General features: G+C 41.4%; 1 protein-coding gene across 20 annotated transcripts in view; it reads right to left on the reverse strand.

Moving 5' to 3' along the window:
- The window catches only part of HDAC7 (histone deacetylase 7), a 322,508-nt gene that overhangs the window by 53,691 nt on the left and 241,298 nt on the right, over positions 1-27,519 (reverse strand). For 11 of the 20 annotated variants that reach the window (XM_070741038.1, XM_070741042.1, XM_070741044.1 and 8 more), the window contains 8 exons: positions 19,200-19,302; positions 14,488-14,603; positions 11,332-11,451; positions 10,802-10,974; positions 8,094-8,216; positions 6,704-6,875; positions 2,270-2,478; positions 923-1,120 (listed from right to left, as the gene is read on the reverse strand). In XM_070741038.1, coding sequence (XP_070597139.1) covers positions 923-1,120; positions 2,270-2,478; positions 6,704-6,875; positions 8,094-8,216; positions 10,802-10,974; positions 11,332-11,451; positions 14,488-14,603; positions 19,200-19,302 — 1,214 coding nt within the window. The remainder of the gene's footprint in view (positions 1-922; positions 1,121-2,269; positions 2,479-6,703; positions 6,876-8,093; positions 8,217-10,801; positions 10,975-11,331; positions 11,452-14,487; positions 14,604-19,199; positions 19,303-27,519) is intronic. The other 9 variants (XM_070741043.1, XM_070741051.1, XM_070741049.1 and 6 more) reach the window with 2 other exon arrangements.

The raw sequence follows: 27,519 nt of genomic DNA on the forward strand, positions 1-27,519 counted from the left end.
CCGTCTGAATCCTCTTGCAGCTTTATGTCCTGAAAAACAAAGCACAGGGATTAAAACGGTAAAGAAAAAACAACAACAACTTATTTACAATTTATTTTCTATTTTGTACATTATGAAAACCTTAAGCTACAACTCAGTGTGTCTCTACTCATTGACTGAGTTTTTAAAACTGGCTCATGGGGAGAGCAGAGGGGGCGGTGCTCAATTATATGTAAATTTCTAACTCAGTCTCTACCAATAGGATTGGAGTAATACCCATGTTGGACTCTCCTTCCAGATGCAATGGAGAATGAGACAGTTAAACCTGTCAGTTAAAGCTATGTGATGACATTATGCAAAAGGTATACAGGGCCAGAAATGACACCATTGGTATTATCATATTATTGGCATAATCGCGGCATCAATGTTCTAATGTGAAAATCTAGTTTGTTGAATGGAAAATCTGTTACATCACAGGGAAGCAAATGGTCTGCTGATTATGTCATCCCAAGGTATTCCAAGAAAAATATGGAAATTAAAGGAGTGAGGGCAGAACATTCATTTGGGAAAGAGAGGAATTTAACTCTGCCGCATTCCCTATAGTTCAAGACTAGCTGCATCAATGGGCATGTTGTGTGTATACTCACAAAAAATTAAGAGTATATTTTTGCACAATTGTTATAGGCTCCCAACACTGCAGGAAAGACAAACCGCAGGATGCCAGAAGCCCAGCAGTCTTTATCTTTGTTAACATGCAGCCTTTTAGAAGAAGGAAAATGTTTATTTAAGTCAGGGATCCCCAAACTTGGCAACTTTAAGACTTGTGGACTTCAACTCCCAGAATTCTCCAGTGAATTCTGGGAGTTAAAGTCCACAAGTCTTAAAGTTGCCAAGTTTGGGGACCTCTGCTTTAATTTCTCTTTTCCCAGTTTGTTTTCAATACCTGATGAAGGACAAGCTCCTCTCGAGGCTGCTGACCCAATCTGGAGATCCTCTCCGCTTCCTTGCTGCCCCCTCCTGATGGTGAAGGCTCCCCCTGGCATTGGGGCTGCTCATAGAGGTCTTCTCCTGCCACGGCCTCCATGTCTTCGGAAGAGGGGATCTGCTGCAGGCGAGGCTTCTCACTGGATTTGGCCATGCGCTGTGTGAAGGTGGGAGCAGAGAGACAAGGATGAAGGAGTAGATGAGCTCAGCAACCAAACTCACAGCCGTCCCCGATCACGGAAATACAAATGGTTGGCAAGTGATCTCAGCTTCAGCTTGTCGTATATACTCACCTGTAAGCAGACCTTCAAATTTTAAAACAGAATGTTATGGGGAAAACAAATGTGCTGCCTGTGGATAAGTCTGTTTGTCCACACATGGACTTATCTGTGAGTATACATGCGAAAGAGGGGCACTTTTTAAAATGGTATTACCATATAAAATCATTTGGTTGAGATAGGTGGTCATGGAAGAAAGAAAGAGAGAAAGAAAGAAAGAAAAAAGAAGGAAAGAAAGAAAGAAAGAAAGAGGAAGAGGGAGGGAAGGAAGGAAGATAAAAAGATACTCTCAGATAAATTGAAATCAATTTGGAGGGGGTCATTTTGGCACCAAAAATTCTTAACTTATCTATGAGTATGTATAGTGTTTTGAGCATTGAATACACTTCTGAACCTAGTGAGGCATCACATTTTCTCGGTACAATGTGTCCTTTCCTTGCTCTGCCAGCAATCCAACTTGTGTGATTTTAGCTTTTTTTTTAAAAAAAGAAATATTATTAACAACAGCAAAATTTGAAAGATTCAATTTCGGATACACCTTTGAAAGACTGGGGGTATGCTCTATCACCAGTTCCAGGCATGCTTTACTCTGTGCTTTAAAAAGGTCTTGTGCCCTTAAAAAGCATCTGATATAAATGAATGATCAGATAGCAGAGAGCCTTGTTGGCGCAGTGATTAGAGTGCAGGACTACAATCTACTTCTGCTGATCACTGGCTGCCGGCAGTTTGGCAGATTGAATCTCCGTAGGCTCAGGTTTGACTCAGCCTTCCATCCTTCCAAGGTGGGTAAAATGAGGACCCAGACTGTTGGGGGCAATATACCGGTATGTTGACTCTCTGTAAACCACTTAGGGAGGGCTATAAAGCACTGTCAAGCAGTATCTAAATACTTTCTCCATTAGGAATTTGTTCCCAAATGAATGAAATCTCTTGTGGGGGTGGGGGTAAGAAATACGCCCTCTCCCACAAATCCCTGGGATCACATCCTCCTGCTCACTGGCTGAAGACGACCAAAGCCTGGAGCTCACCTTTCCCAGCTGGGTCTGCTGTTTAAGATGCTCCAGGAGGAAAGCCTGGTGCTGCTGGTACGCCAGTTGTTGCTGCACAGTCCTGGAGTTGGATGGCAGAGGTTCTGAGCGGGTCCGTCCCAAGGGCTTATGGATCACCGGCATCGGCAGTCGCTCCGAAGGAAGCACTGAAGGGCTGAAGTGAAAGGGGACTGATCCCAGCCCTGGAACTGCAAACGGAGGAGACACGGTGTTGAAGGTAGCAAGGGGCAACGCAAAAGGCTTAGATCAGTGGTTCTCAACCTGGGAGTCGGGACCCCTTTGGGGGGGTTGAACCACCATTTCCAGTCACAATTCAAAGTGTTGGTTATGACCTTTAAAGCCCTACATGGCATTGGACCAGAGTACCTCCGGAACTGCCTGCTACCGCACGAATCCCAGCGACCGATAAGGTCCCACAGAGTTGGCCTTCTCCGGGTCCCGTCAACTAAACAATGTCGTTTGGCGGGCCCCAGGGGAAGAGCCTTCTCTGTGGCGGCCCCGGCCCTCTGGAATAAACTCCCCCCGGAGATTAGAACTGTTCCCACCCTCCTTGTCTTTCGTAAATTACTCAAGACCCATCTATACCGCCAGGCATGTGGGAGTTGAGACACCTTTCCCCCAGGCTTTTTTATATTTATGTTTGGATATGTATGTGTTGTTTGTTTTTTAAATATGATAGGGTTTTTATGTGCTTTTAATATTAGATTTGTTTCCACTAGAATATTGTTTTTATTGTTGTTGTGAGCCGCCCCAAATCTTCGGATACAAATCTAATAAATTATTATTATTATTATTATTATTATTATTATTATTATTATTATTATTATTATTTCACAGGGGTCGCCTAAGACCATGGGGAAAGACAAATTCGCCATGGTGTTAGGAATTAAAGCTTCTATTCTGACACCTTGGAACATATTTTAGCAATCCGACCAATCAGGTGTTTACAGTGCGGGTAGCCCTCTGAACTTCCTGCCAATCAGCTTAAAGCTCTGTTGGGAGAATTGACATTAGACTTATGGTTGGGGGTCACCACAACATGACGAACTGTATTAAGGGGTCGTGGCTTTAGAAAGGTTGAGAGCCACTGGCCTAGAGGCATATTCACATGTGGTGGGAACAAACGCATCCAGAAAATGGCCCTTGCAAAATGCTTAAAGAGTCTGAGAGAATGCTTAAAACTCAGTGTGTATTTCTAATCTATGGTGGCACAGAGCCGTGGTGATGCAATGATGAAAATGTAGTAACTGAAAGGCTAACTCATTGCTCGCTCCAGGAGTTCGATCTTGACCAGCTCCTGCTTGTCTCAGACTACCATCCTCTTTCAAGGTCGGTAAAATGAGGACCCAAAATTGTTGTGTAAACTGCTTTGAGAGGGCTGTATAGCACTGTGAAGCGGAATATAAATGCTATGGCTATGGAAGGAGTCTGTTCTAAATGATGCACCGGAAGCATTGGGTTATGAAACTAGTCTGTCTTCAGGTTTCTAGTTTCTAGTCCACAAGACTAGAAAATAAAATAAAAACCCTGCAGTAAAGAAACAAATGAACCTAACTAAAATGATCTCCCAACAAGACAAAGGGTCTCTTTTCACTCTCAGAATCACAGCCTGCTTATTCTTACTCTAAGGATAAAGGGATTGCAATTTAAAAAGAGGATAAGCAGGAGGGAATAATTTATACATTCTTCTCCCAAACGGGTAAAAATTGTAGAGAATAGCATGAAAATTTGAAATCACCGACAAAAACCCAGTGTCATCCCAAGAAACACATTAACAGACACTTACCCAAAGCATAAATATATAAAACACTGGAAAGGCAACAATATGGATTAACTGTAGGCAATTAGATTGTACAGTAATCCCTTGCTACTTCACGGTTCATCTTTTGCAGATTCGCTACTTCACGGGTTTTCAAAGGGGGCTTAAATCCATTAAGTCCATTGAAAATTTTAAATCCATTAAAAATTCATAAAATTCTTCTACAGTATGTAGTTCCAGCTGAGAAACTGGGTTTTAAAAGTCCAAATACTCATTAAATACATTAAAAAAATATCTTTCCTCTACTTAACGGAAATTTGTTTTTCACGGATGGTCTTGGAACGCATCCCCCGCGAAAAATGAGGGATTACTGTATACCTCCAGAATGAGGGATAACTGTATACCTCCAGAAGCGGTGGAAGTGATGTGCCGGTGCCTGGAGGCTGTTGGGGCCTGGATGGGTGTCAACAGACTCAAACTCAACCCGGATAAGACGGAGTGGCTGTGGGTTCTGCCTCCCAAGGACAATTCCAACTGTCCGTCCATCACCCTGGGGGGGGAATTATTGACCCCCTCAGAGAGGGTCCGCAACTTGGGCGTCCTCCTCGATCCACAGCTCACATTAGAAAACCATCTCTCAGCTGTGGCGAGGGGGGCGTTTGCCCAGGTTCGCCTGGTGCACCAGTTGCGGCCCTATCTGGACCGGGACTCATTGCTCACAGTCACTCATGCCCTCATCACCTCGAGGTTCGACTACTGTAATGCTCTCTACATGGGGCTACCTTTGAAAAGTGTTCGGAAACTTCAGATCGTGCAGAATGCGGCTGCGAGAGCAGTCATGGGCTTACCTAGGTATTACCATGTTTCACCATCACTCCGCAGTCTGCATTGGCTGCCGATCAATTTCAGGTCACAATTCAAAGTGTTGGTTATGACCTTTAAAGCCCTTCATGGCATCGGACCAGAATATCTCTGAGACCGCCTCCTGCCGCACGAATCCCAGCGACCGATTAGGTCCCACAGAGTGGGCCTTCTCCGGGTCCCGTCAACTAAACAATGCCGGTTGGCGGGTCCCAGGGGAAGAGCCTTCTCTGTGGCGGCACCGGCTCTCTGGAACCAACTCCCCCCGGAGATTAGAACTGCCCCTACTCTTCCTGCCTTCCGAAAACTCCTTAAGACCCACCTTTGCCGTCAGGCATGGGGAAACTAAACATATCCCCTGGGCACGTTAAATTTATATATGGTATGTTTGTGTGTGTGTTTGCTATTACATGGGGTTTTCTTAAATCGTTAAATATTTTAATTAATTGGATTGTTGTGACTGTTTTACTTGTTGTGAGCCGCCCCGAGTCTTCGGAGAGGGGCGGCATACAAGTCCAACTAATAAATAAATAATAATAATAAATAAATTAGCCATTTGGTACCTTCCAGAAATTTTGAGCTACATTTCCTACAACTGAGTTTGTGAGTTTTATTTTACAAGAGATTAAAATTGGCCCTTTGGCTAGGCGGTTGTAGTATAAAATATCTGCAAGGGGCCACATGAAGTATAGCATCTTACTGTAATTTAATTTACATTACATAACACACACACACACACACACAATATTTCTGCACTTGAGGCAAGTCTGCCTTTAAGCTCTTCTTACTAATATACTGGTTTGCAGTTGTTTTTAACCGGCTGTGACATTTAAATGTTTTTCTCCTTGCTATGATTGGGAAAAGCCCTCTGTTTCTCCTCCTCTGGGGTTGCCATGTAGAGAAAAATGCCCCGCAGGTCCTGAAAGGCTAACCCCAGGGCATTAGTGCATACCTCTTGAGCTGATCTTGAATGCAACATCAAGTCACCTGAGATTTTACTGCAGTGATTGAGATAATCAATGGAAGTAGAAAAGTAAAGGCCGGTATTCAACAGGCCCACAGGAGCGAAGCAGGACCTTTCTTCTTTGAAAGAATAGTAACCATGCACCATGTCCCTGTTACATCTTTGATAATTATTTTCCTTCTGAAAGGCTAATACCTGTGGGTACATATCAACAGCTGTCCTACACAGTGAAGGGCTGCAATTTGTTTTACTACCACATTGTGAGCATGGCTTATCGGCCATGTGATCAGGTGGGAGTGTCCTGACGATCATGTGACCAGGAAGTGGCTTAAAGATCATGTGACTGGTTTAAAGGTGGCCAATTTGACGTCACTTACATCAAGGGTTAGGGTGCCTGGCCTCTCCTTGCCTCAAAGAGATACAATTTCCCTATCTATCTATTATTACATCCAAAATATACTATTTAATTCTATGTATATATGCCATATGTGTACTTACATATTACACACAGGCACACAAAAATATACATTATCTACCATATAAACTGTATGTATACACACACACACACAGAGCCCAGAAGGGAAAAAAAGGAAAAAAATCAACAAATTTTTCTACTGGTTCTGCATACCTGGCCGTACCCCATAGGAGCCCATCACTGGTCCTACACCTTGCTAACGCTAGGCAGGCCTTCAAGTATTGATGAACTCCAACTCCCAGTACCTCAGGACATTGGGGATCATGAAAGTTATAGTTCAGCAATCTAAGGAAGGGAAAGTTGCCTGTTTTCTACGTTCTAGGCTTCCCAAAAGATGGAAGACCGCATACTCACCTGTAACCAGAGGAGAGGGCTCCAGAATGATAACAGGATGAAGTCGAGGGGACAGAGGGCTTCCGGGTTCGTGTTGCTCCAGGTTGGCAGGTAGGAACATGGGTGCATGAGTGCTAGTCAAGACAGGCACCTTGTGCGCAAGGCCTGGATGTGCCCGGTGGTCACCATCGCCCTGTACAGACAGAATTGGAAAGAGTGAATGAACAGCGTTTCTTTGCGTCCCATGTTATACTTCCCCGAAATTCTTAAAGGAGCAACACAGAGAATTAAGCTGGGACGTTTCAAAAGATAAAATAAAAACAAAATAAAAAAAACAGAAAGGTAGAGTCAAGGACTGTAGGGGAAAAAAACCCTGCAAATCCATGTTTAAAAATAATGTAGAAATTCTGTTATGCAGAATTTTAGGAAGTTGACTTTTTAATGTTCTCCAAACTGGCTTTTCTTCCTGCAGATGTTTCATGACTGGGCTTTGTGTATTATCAATCCACTTGATATACTGGTGATATTACCTGCCTGGGTATAATGAAACTTCTGCAAGAAGAGAAACAAACCCAGGAAACAGCAAAAAAAACCCAACAATCCTAAACTCTATATATATTTACCAATATGTCAAATTTAGGAGGCAAATTTTCATTCTCCACTACCTGTTTCTTCCTTTTAAAATTAATCTATAGTCCTAGTCCGAGGACAGTAAGTCCTCGACTTACAATGGTTCATTTAATGACCGTTTGAAGTTACATCATCACTGAAAAAAAGTGACTTATGACTATTTCCCACACTTACAAAAGGTTAACAGTTACTTACAACATTTTGTTGAATAGATGACTTACAATGATAATAAAGGTTATTATTATTATTATTGCTGCTGTTGTTGTTGTTGTTATTATTATTATTATTATTATTATTATTATTATTATTAATCTTATTGTTATTATTGCTATTATTACAGCCTCCCCATGGCCATGTGGTCAAAATTCAGATGCTTGGCAACTGATTCTTAATTATGATGATGGGTCATGGGATCATCTTTTGAAACCTTCTGACAAGGAAAGTCATTGGAGAAGCTAGATCCACTTAGCAAATGCAATGAATCACTTAGCAACTGGGGCAAAACCCATTTAACAAATGTCTCACTTAAGCCACAGAATTTTGGAGTCAGCTGTGGTTTTTCCACTTAGGATTCCACTGGCCACTGTGATTCCCATTGTCTTCTACTGCCTTTCTCAACCTATCATGTATCTCAAAACTGCAAACTTGGGTGGGCTGCTGTTTTGGGGGTCCAGCTACAATGTGTCTTAACAATTTTCCTGGTTAGGAAAGTCAGACTGAAATGTATCTGATCTACTGCCTCAACCCCCTTTCCTCTTGCCATCAACCTCTTAAAACATACCCTGGCAGATGCTGCAGAAGTGGCTGGTAATCCGAGGGTGAGAGCTGGGAGAGAACTACTGGTCTGAAGAGCATAGTGAGCCAGTGAACTTTCCTGCATTCTCAGGCGCTGAGCTAGTGGAGGCTATAAGGAGAGAAGGAAAGGAAAATAGTAATCCACCCAGTTCAATAACTTTCCTAACAGTGAAACATGTCCTGAGAATATACACTGCTCAAAAAAAATAAAATAAAGGGAACACTTAAACAACACACATAACTCTAAGTAAATCAAACTTCTGTGAAATCAAACTGTCCACTTAGGAAGCAACACTGATTGACAATCAATTTCACATCCTGTTGGGCACGTTCAACTTTGTACAGAACAAAGTATTCAATGAGAATATTTCATTCATTCATATCTAGGATGTGTTATTTGAGTGTTCCCTTTATTTTTTTTTTTGAGCAGTATAGTTATATGTATGGCGGGATTCTCTGATTGCCTGGGAACAGATGACATTTCCAATTACCTGTCAACTCTCTGACAGAACCGCATAACCAAAAAGCAAAAATCTCAGAGACAAAGTTGGCAGGTTTATCACAAGGGGAAGGAGCACATTGCTTCAAATGGTTAGGATGCTGACTTGGTGATTGGCCGGCTGGCGTTTGAGACCCAATTACTGGATGAGCTCCCATCATTCGCTCCAGCTTCTGCTGACCCAGGAATTTGAAAGTGGGCAACCATGATGGGTACCACTTCAGTGGGCACCTTAACCTCCGGGCAATGGTGATGTCACCAGCCAATCCTTTCAACCTGGAAGCACGTCAGTACTCCTGATTGTAGCAATCACAAGGGGGAAAGGTTAGAGGGCCTTGGAAATTTTGATCCTCTAGCTAAGTCGTAATTGGATGGAGAGGATGCAAATCACTCATTTGACACCACAAAAATGTCCATCCGTTCCTCGTCTGCAATATTTGTTTAACTAGCCCACACCCATCCTTTACATAAGGGCTAAAGTAAGTGTGGAAGGATTCTCTGATTCTCATGCCAAGGAAAACAATGTCAGAAATAAATGCTAGAAACCTTCAAAGCGGCAAATAAAAATCTGTAGAAAGATTGATATGGAAATTTGGGAGGAAGAGCGCTAGGCTTTAAATTCTGGGAATAACATATAAAAGGAGCATTTCTTCAGTATTGTTGGAACCACCCTTAAGGATTGAGGTAGCAGATAGATTGCACAAATGGAATAGGTAAAAGTTCTTGTTTTCAGTGCAATAGGTCTACTGTATTCATCAAAACCTTTTGAGTTTGCTTGGTAATGTGGAGTGAGGAGAAAGGTGGACTGCCATAGCTATGATGGGTATCTATCTTTCTCCTGAAAGATAACAGGCATCAGAAACAGGCTCAGCATGAAAATAGGTCTCCATCAGGGATATCAAAGAATCAATATTCTCTTACAGAAGAGTATATGGTTTCACTTCCCTCCAATTCTGCTTTCTATCAGTGTGGCACCAGGGAAAGCCTCTCCATTTATTTAAGCCGTTCTTATTTCACTTTTTTTCTGAATGTACTATTGACAAGAAGGGCAGTTGTTGATGCTGCATCTGAGAACCAAATGGAAGCACAACCTTACATGAGCTGAAACTCAAAAGTCCATCAAGCCATGTCCTGTTAGCGCTGACCAGCATCAGCCCTTTAGGGTTCAGTCTTGGCTAACAAGATTTGGAGTAAACCTGGGACTTTCTGAGCTCAACTGATTTTCCTAGAAGAGTAGCTGGTGAATGTATCAATGAACAAAAAAATAGCAAAGTCAGAAGGATATCCAAGCAAACAAAAAGATAGCAACAGTGTATTTTTTCTTTGCAATCTATTTAAAAATGTGCAAAAACAATGTGGCAAAATACTATACAGAGGGGGTTTTTTTTGTGGGGGGGGGAGTTGTTTCTTGATGTTCTCCGTGTTTGATGCAGACAATTTTATTACAAAACTAGGTACCATCATCAGCACTGATGATGTTAAGTAGTTTGGTAACAAAACATCTGCAGGAACACCAACAAGTTCAGAGAACACCAAGGATCTCATAGTTCAACCCTGAGTTATAAATATCCTCTTCTATTGATATTGTAGTATATAGAATACATGGGAAGTGGAATTTTTATATTGTAGAATAAAAACAATTAACAACAAACCAAAAAATGTCACTATCCCAACTTACTATTGTGAAGTAAGAAAGAGACCTACTGGGTCTTGCCTCCACAAACAGGATTTTGGTAGGTGGAGACGTTATCTCAGTGATTCTTCAACACAGCAGAGTTTTCTGCAACACTCGCAATCCAAGAGATGGACTGTTCAACATCCATATTAAAGCGAGCGCACAGGTTTTATATCTGCTTGATTCTTTGAATGGGTGACTCATCCAACCCCATGTAAAAGCAGGATATACATTTAGTGTATATCTTCAATGTGAAAAGGAAAGAGGAGCCAAAACCATTAAGCCCCAGTTGATAATAAGAGCCACCTAAGATAAAGACAGGTTGACATTAACATGTAATTTCTGGCTGAAGAGCCAAAGCTAATTTGCTTCCCATTTTACTCAAAGGCTAGAGAGGTTTTGATCCGCTGCAAGCAATTGAGTAAGCAGCTATCTGCAAGCCATTTGACTGTGCTCATTCTTCATCTCTCGAGGTCCATGTTATCAGTCATCTCGGCTACTTTCCTATGGGTTTCCATACCTCTTGGACAAGCCCTGGCGCGGCTCCATGTTCTGGTACCAGGCTGTCGTTAGGTGAACTGCATCCAGAGGCTGGGGTGCTGCTGCTGCTGGGGGATGAATCTGCAGGTGATGAGAGAGGACACAAGGCTTTGCCTACGGGACAGGCAGAAGTAAAGTGAGGGTCAAGGACACCTGTAGAATAAGCACAACTGGTTGGGGGAAGATAGTTTAAGGCTGAAATTGGGATCATTCTTCAAATGAACTGCTTGGAAGCTCAAGGGCTGCTATGCTGAGACCCATCATATCCCCAAAGGTGCCAATACATTGTCCCAGGAATTATTTCCAAGTGCCTATCTCTATTGTTCCATTTTAATGACAAGGGAAGCAAAAAAATCTCGCCGAAATACACCCGCATGAGCATCCCTGTGCAAGATTTTGCTTCCAGAGCTGTGAAGCTGCGCACAATAAGCTGTTCTGGCAGCAGCCACCTCTGGGCACACACCAGGAAAAGCCTCCTTCCACCAAATCCTTCGTATGGGTTCTTCTTACCAATGGCTTCTGCAGGGCGCCTTTTCAAGGAAGGAGGGGCGCTTTCCTTCCGGGTCAGTGGGTTTTTGCGCCGTTCGGTTTTTTTAGCTTTACAGCGCAACTTCAGGTTGGGCTCAGAAGCTAAAGAGAAAAAAAACAATAAAAATACAGAGAAGAGAGGTCAGAAGGAGCAAAAGTCCACCTAGTGCAGCAGAGATACGTCCGGCGATGCTCAGAAGACACTGCAGGGAGAGAGGTGGTCCAAGGCATTTGGCACCCCAAAATCAACCAAGTATGAGCATTATCCAAGACCACAGCAACGCAAATGGTCTCATGGAGCTCATCCAGTGTATTAAGTTTCCTCTGGCTTTTGGATGAATGTCTTTCCCAGATATTTTGGCACCTGAAATATTACTTTTTAGTTCTTAGGCTTTCAAACTGGTTTTTAAATCAATGTCAATTCATACTTCTCTGGTTTTTCAATGGCCATCTTATGACCGTATATAGTGGTTTTATTTTGCATTTAATTTGGTTTTATTATATATGTTTTATCCATTTATTTAGTGTCTTTTATTGCAAATCACTGGGAGAGTTTTGAATATCGGGGTGGTTTAAAAATTATCTCCCACTGAACAATGAACTCAGGGAAAATGATGGGTTGGAGAGAGGAAAGCCTGTTGAAATATGGTCAAAACAACCCTCTGAATGAAATTATGGGAAATTATAGGAAACCTCTGAGCCACATTTATTTATTTATTGGACTTCTTTGCTGCTCCTCTCCAAGGTCTCCCACTTCTCCCATCTCATAGAAGATTGACGGCAGAAAAAGACCTCATGGTCCATCTAGTTTGCCCTTATACTATTATACTATACTATTTCCTGTATTTTATCTTAGTATCTCCCACTTCTCTTCCACTGCTCAAAGGATGAAACTGTTTTTATACTGTGAAGACCATTCTAGCCTTTTCAAAGGGGTAAACTAAAGACCCAATTCAACAAGTAGAGGGCCTGGGACTGTGATGGCGAACCTGTGCCACAGGTGGCATGCTAAGCCATATCAGAGGGCATGCGGGGCATTGCCCTATGTCAGCTCCAGATTGCATGCATGCCAGCTAATTTTTGGCTGTTTCGCCCTCCGGGGGGCTTCAGGAAAGCTTCTCTAAAGCCCTGGAATGGAAAAAACAGCTCCAACAGGCAAACCGGAAGTCCGTTTTCCCAAGCTTTCAGTTTGCCCATTAAGCGTTTTTTTCACTGTCCCAGGCTTCAGTGAGGCCTGTGTGTATGCGCGACAATGGGGGGGGGAATTGTGCGCATGTGCAGGGGCAGAACAGGGAGTGCGCGTGCGTGGGGGGAGGGAATGGGTGTGTGCACATAAACACATGCTAGCACACAAACACTCTTTTGGCATGTGAACTAAAAAAGGTTCGCCATCACTGGCCCAGGACAAAAACTAAATTTAAACAGAAATTAAATTCTTCTTCTTCTTCTTCTTCTTCTTCTTCTTCTTCTTCTTCTTCTTCTTCTTCTTCTTCTTCTTCTTCTTCTTCTTCCTCCTCCTCCTCCTCATTATTATTATTATTATTATTATTATTATTATTATTATTATTATTATCTTCTTTCTATCTGTCCCCATTCTTCTTCCTCTTCCTAGGAAGATTTCTGTTCCAAGAAAGTCTTTTGCAAATCACTGCTTGAGCAAGAGTTTCACATTTTTGTTAACATCCCCACCATTAGCCTCTACAGTGATGGCATATTCACACCACCTTTCCTTCATTAGCACTTCATTAGTAGAGAGTGAGAGATTCCAATTAAATGCCAGAGCCATGAATAATCAAGAGTTGTTGTTGTTTATGTCTGATATACGTTCCTGCATTAATGGACTTGACAAGGAGCCATCTTTTTGTAAGGGGATTAACAGCAACTTTTAGCCCTGAAATCTGATATTTGTTTCAGCTATCACTGTTGGGGACTGAACTCTTGGGGCATTATTGCATGAAGCTGCCAAGGACTTATTACTTCAAAGAGGTTGTGAGAACCTCTTTAAAAAGTCAGTGGTCTTTCATTTATTATTTGATGGTTCAAGTCTGTCCCCCCCACACGCACACCCATTGCTACCAAAATATTGAAATCCTAGAGAAAAATCTGGTTTTGTGAGCAGCATAAACATTCGGGGGACGGGGGGGGAGCAATAAAACAGAACCACTTTTAGAAGATTGATGAAACCAGAGCTTAGAATCAAAATGACACAAGAAGAAAAAGCAAGGAGGAGGGAGAAGGAACACCCCCCCACACCAGTAATGGGCTGCTGTCCCCCCAGGGAGGGGACGCAGTGGGGGTATTACCTTAGTATGATCCTTAATTACTTTTAAAATACGAAATAATTAAATAGTATGTTTTTAACCATAAACACTCTAATCGTTTTAATCATTATCTAGAACTGAACTTTTATAGCAATTTAAAAAACCAAGCTATTTGCCTAATCTGTTATCATACTGAACCTTGTGGGTTCAATACAAAACCTTAAAATGTTATTGTGCTCCTCAACAAATAATGCCACCTATCATTTGTCTTTTTTGTGGCTATTCAAAGAATGTGACTTTACCAACTGAAAAAGAGTCCAAGCACCTATTTAAAAACTTATCTTGGTCGGTAGGCCACTCCCACCCAGTCACATGACCTTTAAGCCACCCCCTTTAATCACCCCGATCACATGATTATCAAGCCACTCCCAGCTAGTCACATAGCCGGCAAGCCACACCACAAAATAAGCCACACTCACAGTGTGGCAGTAAAAAAAATTTGGCACCCCATTACTTCCTCCCCCCAACACATGGTGTCACCTCTTAAAAATCACAATTTAACTCCTAGAATTTTCAGCTGGAACAAAACAACAACAACACCTACATGAAAAATAAGTTCATGTGAACTTCCACTGATTCTTTTCCTTTACTCTTGTTTTTCTGAAAACCCAGCAGCTAGCTATGCCTTGACATTGGTTTATTATGCAGGTACAGGCAGTTCCTCATATTAAACTCTACACTATAAAATGGGCAAAAGTCCAGTGTTACTATTCCTGCTATTGTCCAAAGAGGAGCATCAAAGCTGTTCTACTTCCTTTTGTTCCTATTGCTTGGAAACTTAATAGCCTCAAAGAATAGCTCAAATAAGACCTTTTACCTGTTTTCCTTAATGGAAAGTGCTCTGGAGAACCCCTGGAGTTGTTTGGGACAGGAGGAAAGAAAGGATGGAGTATAGGATTCAGTGGGCCTTCATGTTCCATTGGCTCTAAGGACCTGGATAAAGCATGAGAAAGAGTTTTTTTTAATTTTTATTACCATGCAGACATTTTCACATATTCATTATCTCATTTCTCATTTCATTTTTTTACAAGATCTTTACAAATATATTCTATATTTATCTTATTGCTTTATTAGTTAAAAATAAACCATTCTCGCTTTCTATCCCATATAGCCCTTCCTTCTTTCTTCCTTTCTCCTTCACGAGAAAGAGATTTGTGGGTAACATTCCTAGATCAGTTTATGATAAAAGATTCAGGGAATGGAGCCTGCAGGTTAGGAAGTCTCCAGTTCAAATCTAATCTCCTTGCCAAGATTCCCTAGAGTCAGTCCATAATTCATTGCTGAAGTCAACCCTGAAGTGAACCTGTCTGAAGCCATCTTGGAGTCTTCAGGCTCGTAAATAGTTCGATGGGGTTTTGTAGACAAAACAATAAAGTTTTCCTGTGGGAACCAAGGACATTTGCACAGGTGGCTGGCCAGAGGAGGAGCAAGTAACCAGGCAACCGGCCAGCACATGGGTTGGACAGTGTGACCGTGACTTGGCGGGCGGGAGGGGGGAGGGAAAACTTTAACTTTTAATTGGGGGAAAGCCATGGGAAACTTTAGATTCGACTTTCACCAGTTGTGCCAATAATTGTTCTTTGAGAAACCTGCCTGCCTCAGAGTTGTTTCTTTTTTTAAATTATTATTTATTTTTTAAAAGACTGGGTCTCGCTGTATTGCTCATGCTGCAACATTTACACACAACACATGGCCCGGTTCACCCCTGCCAGTTAAGGGTAACCGTCTCCTGACTGTCGGCACTTCACTGGCCGATAATTCCCGGCAGCCTCGAACCCGTGAGCTCAAGCTATCCACGCCAGCTTCAGCCTCCACAACACGCTGGATTACAGGCCCGCGCTACCCAAGCCCGGCTTAGAGTTCTGTTTCTATGGGTGCATTACTTGGAATGCTGACATCAAGCCAAATTGTTCACCCTGAAATGAACCTGGTTGACGCCATCTTGGGAATCTGCAGGGTTGCCAACCGGAAGTTAATCTCTAGAGGTAGCAATATTCCTGTTCAATTGCAAATGTCAGAACTCAAGCTGGTCGCTACTACCTGCAGAGCCCATGGTTGGTTTCCGAGCAGACCCCTCAGTACTGTTTCTAGATCCATGCTGGATCATGAAAGGCTGAGCTCACAACTTGCAGGATTGAGACATGAAGAAATAAATTGAGGAGGTATCACACTTTTCCTTTAGAAGCAATGTGAACAAGGATCTTTGAAAGTCCTGCCCAACTTTGTTCTTCGGAGCTGGTCAATGCCATTCAAAGTTGAGGTTTCGGGAGGTTCTGCATTGTCTCCTTATACAAGGAAGGACCATAAATGGCTTCAAGAACTTAAGTTTGCCACTTTGGGATCAAAAGGGTGGAAGACGGCAGGATGAAAGAGCAATTGCATTGTGATGGGTTTTCAGTGTTCTTTCCAATTATGAGATCACTTTCCTCTGAAATAAAGGTTCCGCATCTTGATTTGGGGGAATGTTCAGTATCCATAAGACTGTGTAAGATGTGGGTGTGTGGATGGGGAGGTTTACTCCTTCGTTCCTCAGAAACCCTGACAACTTTGCCCATTCAGGGAAGAGAGGGCACAAAAGAAACATACAGGCCAATGTTGGATCTGGGCCTCAAAAATGGTCTTTAAAAAAATAATTAAATAGCTGCAACTCAGTGCTTTGTTTGGAAGCAAGGCTGGATTATCTTCTGGGCCTGACGCCCAAGGCCAGCCCCAAATCTCCCAAAGGTTTATAAAAAAGGTGTTACCCACTGTCACCTCTATGAAACTGCCACTGCCTTTTTCCTGTGTGTGTGACAGGCCTCAAGTCACCAAGCTGGTTTTGTGCCTGTATCCTTAAGATTTATATTAATATTGATTGTTTCCTCATTGCTTATTTGACACCTATGACAATCATTAAATGTTGTACCTCATGATTCTTGACAAATGTATAGTTTTTTTTATGTACACTGAGAACATATGCACCAATGATAATATTTTTGTGTGTCCAATAACACTTGGCCAGTAAAGAATAAAGAATTCGAAGGCAGGTCTAGACTTGTGAACTCTTGGTACTTGAGAACCAAGAACTATTCTATTCTTGAGAACCAAGAGTTCAGAAAATTGCATCAAACTGGCACTTATGTACACAATGTACACTCAAAGTCATTACAGACTTATTTTAGGATCCTGAATTATGGGACTGCTTAGAGCCCACAAAGACCATAACTTAATCTTATATAGACATATGGTTATTAATCAAAAAGAGGAGGTAAGCTTGGCTTAGGGGGCATTTCTGAGGGAATAATAGAGAACCATGTAACCAACCAGCTTCCTAGTATTTTGTGATTGGCTATGACAACTATTGCAGCTATTCTGAGAAGGGATTTGCCCTCCTCTCCAGAGTGGCCATTTTAGGAAGCACTCATAACATGCTTTCCAACCAACCCCACATCCAAACTATTCATTGTATCCCTGTTTCCTAGAATCAATGAAAATCTGGACAAGCACCATAACCATAATGTTTGTATCCTTAAGATTTTTATTAATATTAATTGTTTCCTCATTGCTTAATTGACCCCCTATGGCAATCATTGTGTTGTACCTCATGATTTTTGATGAATGTATCTTTTCTTTTATAAACACTGAGAGCATATGCACCAGTGACAAATTTTATTTTATTTATTTATTTATTGGATTTGTATGCCGCCCCTCTCCACAGACAAATTCCTTGTGTGTGCAATCACACTTGGCCAATAAAGATTTCTATTCTATTCTATTCTATTCTATTCTATTCTATTCTAGTCTAGTCTAGATTGGTGTTTTTGAGAATCAAGCCCCACTTCAGCAAGACCATCTCTTGCCTTGGTCTGCACAAACCAAAGCTTAACCGTAAGTTATCCTGGCCTCCTACAACATGGTTGGAGATGACTGCAGTCCTACTCCAATCCATCTAGTTTGCTTTAGATTGAAAGGGGTGTTACCAAACTGCCTCTTTTGTTACAGGGCATGTGTGTCTGTGTGCATTTAAAGAAGCATTCCCCATCCTGAACAGAAATAGTTCTCAGGAGGAAGCTTTTTTTCCCATGCCTGTCCAAGGCCCCCAACAGGAAACTAAAGCCAGCGAAAGTCAGCAGAGCTGAGTAGCTTCTCCCTTTATAGCAACACCCAAAGTGCCGTGGCTGGAACTAGGTCAAGGACCTTGGCAAGGGTGTAACAATAGAGAAGAAAACAGGACATTGGTGTGTGTGTGTGTGTGTGTGTGTGTGTGTGTGTGAGAGAGAGAGAGAGAGAGAGAGAAAGAGAGAGGGAGGGAGGGAGAAAGAGAGAGAGAGAGCATGCGTGTGCTCCCCTCCAACTAGTCCTGGACAATGCAGGCAGAGAAATAGCCTTAACTGCAAAAGATCTACCAGGGGATGTAATTCAACCCATGCAGATCAAGATCCAAGGGCTATTAACAGGCTCAAGTTCTCTTTCACAGAGGACACATCCATGAAACAACAAAGAGAGGCTACAGTGCTGTAAAACAAAGTGGACACTCCAGTGCTTCCAAAAAAAATTTGTAAGACGGTAATGTGAATGAGGCAAGGAAGTCAAATCCTGTAAATTGTGGCCAGGGATGGAGAGGGCCAGCACAGCCAGATTAATGCTATCAGTTGAAATAGGGTGACATCTATCATGGATAACTCAAGGGCATCTAACTTCTATTCAATTGGGGCGTGATCAGTGGTGGGCTATGAGCCGGAATGCTAAATTGTGCTCACCGCCGCAGCTCGTAAGTTCTTGCGAGACAACTGCGATTTTGCTGCTGTACCTGTGGAGGTAGCAAAACCGCGCATGGAGATACAGGTGTACCTGTGTTTCGGTGAGCTTTTTTTGCTTCCACGCATGCCGAAACACGGGCGCACCTGCGGCTTCGTGCACAATTTTGCTACCTCCATATGTTTCCATCTCCAAGCCTTTAATCATCTTAGTTGCTCTTCCCCCCCCCCCCCTTTTTCTAAAGTCTCAACACTTTTTTTGGTAATATGTTGACCAAAACTGGATGCAGGATTCCAGGTGTGGCCTTACTGATGCTTTATAGAGTGGTACGAGTACTTCACATGATTTTGATTCTATTATGTCTCTGTTCACACAACCAATGGTTGTATTCGCTTTTTTGAATGCTGCCACACACCGCTGGCTCATGTTTAAGCGATTGTCCAGAAGAATTCTAAGGTCCCTCTCACAGTTACCAGGTTTTGCCTAATTTGTACTTGTGCCTTTGCTTTTTCCTGCCTAAGTGTAAAACCCTGCATTTCTCCCCATTAAATTTCATGATGTTGGATGGGGCCCATTGCTCAAGTCTCTCAAGAACATTTTGAATCCTGAGCTTGTCTTCTGGGGTGTTGGGTTATTCCTGTCATCTTAGTGCCATCTGAAAATCTGATGAGTTCCCCGTCTATTCCCTCATCATTCCTGCAAGCTGTATTGGTCATGCTCATTGGAGATGATGAAAACTGTAGCAAGACTCATTCTTAAGATGTTTCAGCATGTGAGGTTTGCCAATGTTACCTGTATGGCATGATGGGGGCATTGGTCCTTTCCAGAGCAGCTTGTTGTTTTTTCAGGATGACTTCTGCCAGCTTCTGCTTCACAACCATGCTTGCTACAGCACCTGTTTGAACAAAAACACAGTTGGTAACTACAATGAAGCATCACGCAGGCAGCGGCCAATTAAGTCGCACAGAATTGGCCTCCTCCAGGTCCCAGCGGCCAAGCAATGCCAGTTGGTGGGGCCACAGGGGAGAGCCTTCTCTGTCTTGGCCCCGGTCCTCTGGAACCAACTCTCCCCCAGAGATTCGTACTGCCCCCACTCTCCTAGCCTTTCGAAAAGAGCTTAAAACACACCTATGATGGCAGGCCTGGGGACGTTAAGCGATGATCCTCCGCCCCGGGCCATTAGTATGTCTGAGTGTTGATTGTCTGTTATTTTATTGGGATAAACTTTTTAATGTTGTTATTATGTATTGGGGTAATTTTTTAAATTTTGCGTTTTGCTTTTATTGCTATAAGCCAGTGTTTCCCAACCTTGGCAACTTGGAGATATCTGGACTTCAACTCCCAGAATTCCCCAGCCAGCAAATGCTGGCTGGGGAATTCTGGGAGTTGAAGTCCAAATATCTTCAACACCCCAGAAGCCAAGGTTGGGAAACACTGCTATAAGCCGCCCTGAGTCCGTGATGAGAATGGCAGCCTGTAAATTTAATAAAAATAAATTAATAACAACAGCAGCAGCAGCAGCACCAACAGCTATGGTTCTCATCTCTATTTTTCCAATATGGTGGCTCCTGAAAATGTATTCCCCTGTTCAAATGCACCCGAAAACATTTTGACAGGACTCAAACCTAGGGAAGATCTTTTCATTAAAGCCACCAAGTTTCCCACAAGTGGGATGTAAATCTTAGCAGGTAAATAAAGTAGGAAGGTGTTTCGAGAAATAAGAGACAAATCTTGCTGAGTGAAAAAAATTAAGATTGTGGTAGGATGTGAAGATTTTATCTCTTTATCCTCAAAGGGCATCATTCAGAGATGTCCTACATCTTCCTCTGTTTCCCTGATAAATGCAGGAAGCTGCTTTACAGAAATAACCCCCCCCCTCCTCTCTCTCGTTTCATCTCAGGGTTGTCTAAATGACTAGCAGGGAATCCCCCACAATATAGGGGTGGGGTCTTTCCCAGCTCTCCTTTCCTAGGGATAATACAGACGGAATCCAGCAAAGATGGCAAAAGCAGATGTTCCAGCAACTAATTCTGTCCATCAAAACCTGTACCAAACCCCCAGTCATTTACAATTTTCTGAATTAGTAGTCTTCTTACCAGGTGTGTCATTAAGTCAAGAATGTATCACTTTTCTTTCTTTCTTAAGGCAAAAAATAGCAAAACTAATTTATTTTTAATTAAATCACACATCCATTCCCCCTCAAAGCTATCTATATATCTAGCATATGATTATGGGGATGAAATAGGTTTATGAAGTGGAGTAGAAGAGAACATAATAAACTGCAGCTACAGTCATAGCTACATCAACATTGCAACAAGAGGAAGAAAAGATTGCTAAGTATAGGAAAGACTGAAGAAGGCTGATGAAAAGGCTGATTTTCGATTACCATCTTTCAAAGCTGGTTCGTGCACGAAACTATGAAATGGCTGCCTTTAGCAACATTCGAGGAAGCATCTCGCACACTTTCTGACAAAATACAACTTGCTTGCTGATTTTGAAAACAAATACCATGTGCAATCACACAATAAGGTGATTGAAAGTATACTGCTCAAAAAGAAATAAAGGGAACACTTAAACAACACAATATAACTCCAAGTAAATAAAACTTCTGTGAAATCAAACTGTCCACTTAGGAAGCAACACTGATTGAAAATCAATTTCATTTTGTTGTCAGTACATTCATCTTTGTACAGAACAAAGTATTCAATGAGAATATTTCATTCATTCAGATCTAAGATGTGTTATTTGAGTGTTCCCTTTATCTTTTTGAGCAGTGTATATTGCTGTTGACTATTGCCGTACATTTCCGAACAAAGAAAGGTACTGCAATATCAACAGTAACTTTCCAGGTTCAAGAGAAGCTGTCTGGAAAAGAGCGCCAGCAAGTGTAAGGTCCTATAGGAAGTACCACTGATTTCAAATCGAAATCAGAGCAGCAACAACAGGTAAACAATAAGGTCCAGGAGGGAAGTGTTTTTAATAGGAAAGTGAACACAAGAACAAGGGGACACAATATGAAGTTAGTTGGGGGAACTATCAAAAGCAACATGAGAAAATATTATTTTACTGAAAGAGTAGTAGATCCTTGGAACAAACTTCCAGCAGATGTGGTAGATAAATCCACAGTAACTGAATTTAAACATGCCTGGGATAAACATATATCCATCCTAAGATAAAATACAGAAAATAGTATATGGGCAGACTAGATGGACCATGAGGTCTTTTTCTGCCGTTAGACTTCTATGTTTTCTATGTTTTTCTATGTAAGGGAATTTCAAAACCTATTTTAGTCACAGAAACAGCAATAGAGTGGGGACCTGCTGCCTTGGCTTAAGAACACATTTGAGTTATTAAAGAAAAGACGGGGATTCTATCTTCTCCCGCCTGGTGAGGAAGTTGGACTAAGGTTAATATTCCCTAAGAACCCTACTTTGACTTAGCATGGATTAAGTAACTCTTCTCAGATCTCCCCAAGGAAGATCATGCAATTCGCCATACCAGGGCTAAGCAATGTTGCTACAAAACCATCGACAAGGTGCTGAATGGCGTGGGAAGTGGCTGCAGGGAATTCCCAGGCATGTATCACTCAGCAGATCTTTGAAGTGGCCTCCTCTGATGCTCGCGAGTGGATGTGTGCAATTGCCATAGGGCTGGGCCATATTGCCGCACCATCAGCCAGCAGAGCTTTTTAGGTGGCAGCCCTGGCTCATGATCAAGGAGGCTTAGACTTCTGAGCATGCTCCGTTTGCTCAGCTTTGGGTTCCTCTTTCTATAAAAATGGCAATATTATTGCCTTTGCTTTAAGTAATTCTGTGAGGTTGCCTTTTTAAAAACTGTATTTCCGATGACAAAATTAATAAGCGCATTATTTCAGCTCTGTTAGGTATGGAATAGTAGTTGGTTCTCAAACCTATTGCTACCGGTTCATGTGTGCCCCACTTCTGCGCATGCACAGGAGCTTATGTGCATGCGGAGAAGCATTCCAGGTGGGTGGGCAGAGCCTCCCACCACCAGTTACTGGTTCGCAGGACTGGACAGAACAGGGAGCAACACCCCACTGGTATGGAAGTAATTCACAGGCAGATGCATATACAAATTTGACACCTGCTCTTCCAAAAAGGGATGATTTCCAGCCAATAAGTACTTTGCCATTTCTGATTTTTTTAAAATAAGAATTTTGTGTACACTGTGAGAGAAAAGCAAAGGCAGAACAGGGAGGAAAGGTGTAACTAATATGTATTCAAAGTTCTTGTTTTATTATTAAGAGTAACTCGCTATGGCTTGTACAAGCTATCCTTAAATCGTATTCCACCTCTCATTTCAATATGGCATTTAAAAAAAAAAGTTGGCAGGAGGCAAGGGGGAACAGAAAATTATGCATCACTCTCGCCAAGACAGAAACTGCAAATAAGGTCGGTCTAAATGAAGAGAGAACAATCTGAATATTTATTATTTTCTTTGTCAGTCCTGGGGTACCGTCAAACATTCTTGTTATTAAGAAAGCAGATTTCAAATTCCATGTACGGAAGAACATTACCTGAAATCTGTGTCTAGGTCAGTGCTTCCCAACTTTGGCAAATTGAAGATATCTGGACTTCAACTCCCAGAATTCCCCAGCCAGTAAGTTGCCAAGGTTGGGAAACACTGGTCAGGTCATACCTGCTCCATTTCTACATGACTACCTTTTGGATATTTGAAATTCAGCCCTGGTATTGCTATTAATTCTTCTTTTCCGCAGGATGGAACTCCCCCTGCTCTTTCAACCATTCCCCATTTCCTCTGATTCTCACAATGCCCTCCTTATCCTGGTTGACTTATAGAAACATAGAAACATAGAAGTCTGACGGCAGAAAAAGACCTCATGGTCCATCTAGTCTGCCCTTATACTATTTTCTGTATTTATCTTAGGATGGATCTATGTTTATCCCAGGCATGTTTAAATTCAGTTACTGTGGATTTATCTACCACGTCTGCTGGAAGTTTGTTCCAAGGATCTACTACTCTTTCAGTAAAATAATATTTTCTCATGTTGCTTTTGATCTTTCCCCCAACTAATCTCAGATTGTGTCCCCTTGTTCTTGTGTTCACTTTCCTATTAAAAACACTTCCCTCCTGGACCTTATTTAACCCTTTAATATATTTAAATGTTTCGATCAATTCCCCCCGTTTCCTTCTGTCCTCCAGACTATACAGATTGAGTTCATTAAGTCTTTCCTGATACGTTTTATGCTGAAGACCTTGCACCATTCTTGTAGCCCGTCTTTGGACCCGTTCAATTTTGTCAATATCTTTTTGTAGGTGAGGTCTCCAGAACTGAACACAGTATTCCAAATGGGGTCTCACCAGCGCTCTATACAGTGGGATCACAATCTCCCTCTTCCTGCTTGTTATACCTCTAGCTATGCAGCCAAGCATCCTACTTGCTTTCCCTACCGCCTGACTGCACTGTTCACCCATTTTGAGACTGTCAGAAATCACTACCCCTAAATCCTTTTCTTCTGAAGTATTTGCTAACACAGAACTGCCAATACAATACTCAGATTGAGGATTCCTTTTCCCCAAGTGCATTATTTTACATTTGGAAACATTAAACTGCAGTTTCCATTGCTTTGACCATTTATCTAGTAAAGCTAAATCATTTACCATATTACAGATGCCTCCAGGAATATCAACCCTTCAGGTATGCCAAGGTCTTTAAAATGCAGCATCCAGAACCAGATTCACTATTCCTGCTGCATGTTGAACAATGCAGTGTAGTAAGAACAAACAATTACTTATCCCAAGTTGGAACTGACATAAGGCAGCCTAAGACTGCATTAGCCTTGACAGCTGTTGCCTCACACTCCTGGCTCATGCTTACAGTGTGATCAATTAAGCTATGTAGCCAAATTCCTGGCACATGTAATGTCAAATCCAATTATATTTGAATTTTATCTTGAGTCACAGTCAAACTTGTTTAGTGTGTCTAGGTGATTTAGGAGATTTGCGAGTGGGATTTGCACGCACACACCTACACTGTTACCACTGAAATAAAACCAAAGGTATATAATTAGGAAGAAAAAGCATGTGAATTATCTCAGGATTTCTTCTTAAGGTGTTACTGATTTTAAGGACTTGGAATTTGTTTTGCAAATTCTCACTGAAAAGCAAAATAAAACTGGGTGCCATTTGGAAAGCTGTATGGATTTTTATTGTTGAAAACGGCACCATGATATTTATAAAGTATGTACATTGATTTGTGTATGCACTCTCTCATGCAGATAGCAGAGGCATCGAGCTAAAAGAACCTGATTTTTCTTTTCTTTTTTAAATGAATATTAAAAGCATTCCTAAATTATAACTAAAATAATCTCCAAAGGTTGAGTAGGAACAAAATAGCCCATCTGGAACAGAAAGTCCTACATTGCTGGAGAACAATTCTATGCAAATGTCTATGGAGATTCTGAGTCATCTAGGTCACGGTTGTCCCAAATATGCTTTTTCTCACATTTTTCTTCAGAACTAAAGAAATCTCTTAGATGAAAAATGAAATGTCTTCAGGGAAAAACAAACAAAGTCCAGTTGCCTCTTGAAAAAGCACTTCTTGGGACAATTCTATGCAAAGTGATGTTGCAAGAAGATGCAAAATCGGCACTGGACACTAGATGGCGGGACGATTTAGCATAAGGACTTAATGCTAAATGCTCAGAAACAGGCAACTTTTGGCATCAGAAGGTGTAGTAGATAACTTACTTACTTACTTACTTACTTACTTACTTACTTACTTACTTACTTACTTACTTACTTACTTATTTACTTATTTATTGGATTTGTATGCCGCCCCTCTCCGCAGACTCGGGGCGGCTAACAACAATAATAAAAACAGCATGTAACAATCCGATACTAAAACAACTAAAAAACCCTTATTATAAAACCAAACATACATACAAACATACCATACATAAAATTGTAAAGGCCTAGGGGGAAAGAATATTTCAGTTCCCCCATGCCTGGTGGCAGAGGTGGGTTTTAAGAAGCTTACGAAAGGCAAGGAGGGTGGGGGCAATTCTAATCTCTGGGGGGAGTTGGTTCCAGAGGGCCGGGGCCGCCACAGAGAAGACTCTTCCCCCTGGATCCCCCAAATGACTGATGTTATCTTTCTCTTCAGCATGCCACTCATTAATTCTCTACTGAGAATTAATCCCCACCTTGCTTCATTATTTAATATCATTCTTTTTTTTAACCAGAAGGCGGGTAACTTAAGAATAATTTGTGCAGATTGCAAGATTTCTATTATTAACCAAGCAGTTTGTCTTGTGGTTAAAAAAAAACTAGGGTAGAAACCAGGAAAGTGAATTCTGGTCCCACCTTTGGCATGACAGTCATCTGGGTGACATCAGACTATTTGCTTTGTATCAGCCTAACTCACGCCACAGGATGGTTGTTGTGGGGCAAATAGGAGGAGAAAGGAGTGTCGTGTGTGTTCACCACCTTCAGGTATTTATAAAAAGGGTAGAATTTTAAAAATATTTTTTAAAAATTAAGACCTTTCAAGTCTGATTAAGTGGATACAAAATTTGAATACAGTTACAGAGAACACTGAGAATTTCAGCAGAAAAGAACATTAAATTACCTGAAATGTTTTGCTAAGGAAAAATTGGTACAAGATGTTTCACCACTTGTGTATTACTCCAATTTTAATTGCTAGAGTGAGAAATTCCTTTTCTGTGAAATGCTGGAAATATAATCGATAGATCTTTTCTTGTCTGCAAAGCTCAACAATAGTAAAAAATATTTCATTGCAGAATGGAACAAATTTTGAAAGTCACAATCTCTTTTATCCTGAGATTATTTTTATTACCTTTCACTAAGGTAACTCCTTCAAAATATGCTGAACTGGCACTGTGTATATTAAAAGACCCATTTTACACACTCTTTAAAAATAAATGGTATTAGATCTCTCTATGGGGAATGGCTAACCAAATCTTGTAGACTTCAGTGTCTAGAATATTTCCTCAGTTGAACAGTAACTCTCATATAAAATTCAATTCTACTTCAAAGCTACTTTTAGTGTACAATCCCAAATTTGTTATGTAATCCACAAGTAATTTACAATATTTATATTATTGGTACTTTTTCTCTCTTTGTCCTAATAATCAAATGTTTTTTTAATTTAATATTTCTAATGTTCATAGTTTTAAAAAAACTTTTGCTTTTTAGCATTCTGTTTTTCTTTATTCTCTTACAATTACAATATGTAGCTTCTATAAATAAATAAATAAATAAAAAATAAATAAATAAATAAAAGGGGGGGGATTCTACAATTGTCTGCCCAATTGTCCTTGTATGTCCATCTGTGGCTCTTCAAAATTTGTACACACTTAACTTTTGGATGGGGCTTATTTTTATCTTTATCACATCCAAAATTACAGCTAGGAAGCATTGTAATAAGAGTTATTTTATGGGGGGGGGAGTGTCAAAAGGCATCAGATAGCAGCTTTTCTGCTTAATAACAGTTATTAAAATGCATGTCATCATCAGGTGGTCAAGCAGAGTTTGAAGGGACAGTGGGGGACACAAGTTTTCACTTTCCAGAGACTGTTCATATCTCCTTGGAGATTCAAGATTCTCCCCTCTAATTTAAAGGCACAGTTTAGATTTTGTTGATGTCCCAAGTGGGAACCTTGTCCTCTATGGAGAAAAGTGGAGAAGTGGGCCACTTCTCATGGGGCAGGGATTTTCCTACATAACTCTCCAGAGTTCCAAACAGCACAATCAGTGATGAAAGATGCTGGGAGTTACAGTTCAGCAGCCTTTGCTCAGAAACCCCCAAGATCCTCTTAAAGATTATTCTTCTATACAGGGGTGTCAAAGTGGTGGCCCATGGGCTAGATGCGTCACACACAGGCCACACCACCCCAGCTCCGTGAAGGGGAAGAAATGTTGCAATACGTCACATGATGTCAATGTGATGCAGAGAGTTTGACCTCTGTGCTCTTTAAGCAGACATCAGAAAGCTTACAGGAACTGGGCCTCCTCTATATTGAGTGGTTACCACAGAGACTGGAAAGGATCTATAAAGGGGTGGGTGCTTACTGTACTTCTCTTGTACAGATACAGTATTGATAAAATT

The sequence above is a fragment of the Erythrolamprus reginae genome, chromosome 2 (assembly GCF_031021105.1).
Source record: "Erythrolamprus reginae isolate rEryReg1 chromosome 2, rEryReg1.hap1, whole genome shotgun sequence".
Lineage (NCBI taxonomy): Eukaryota > Metazoa > Chordata > Lepidosauria > Squamata > Dipsadidae > Erythrolamprus > Erythrolamprus reginae.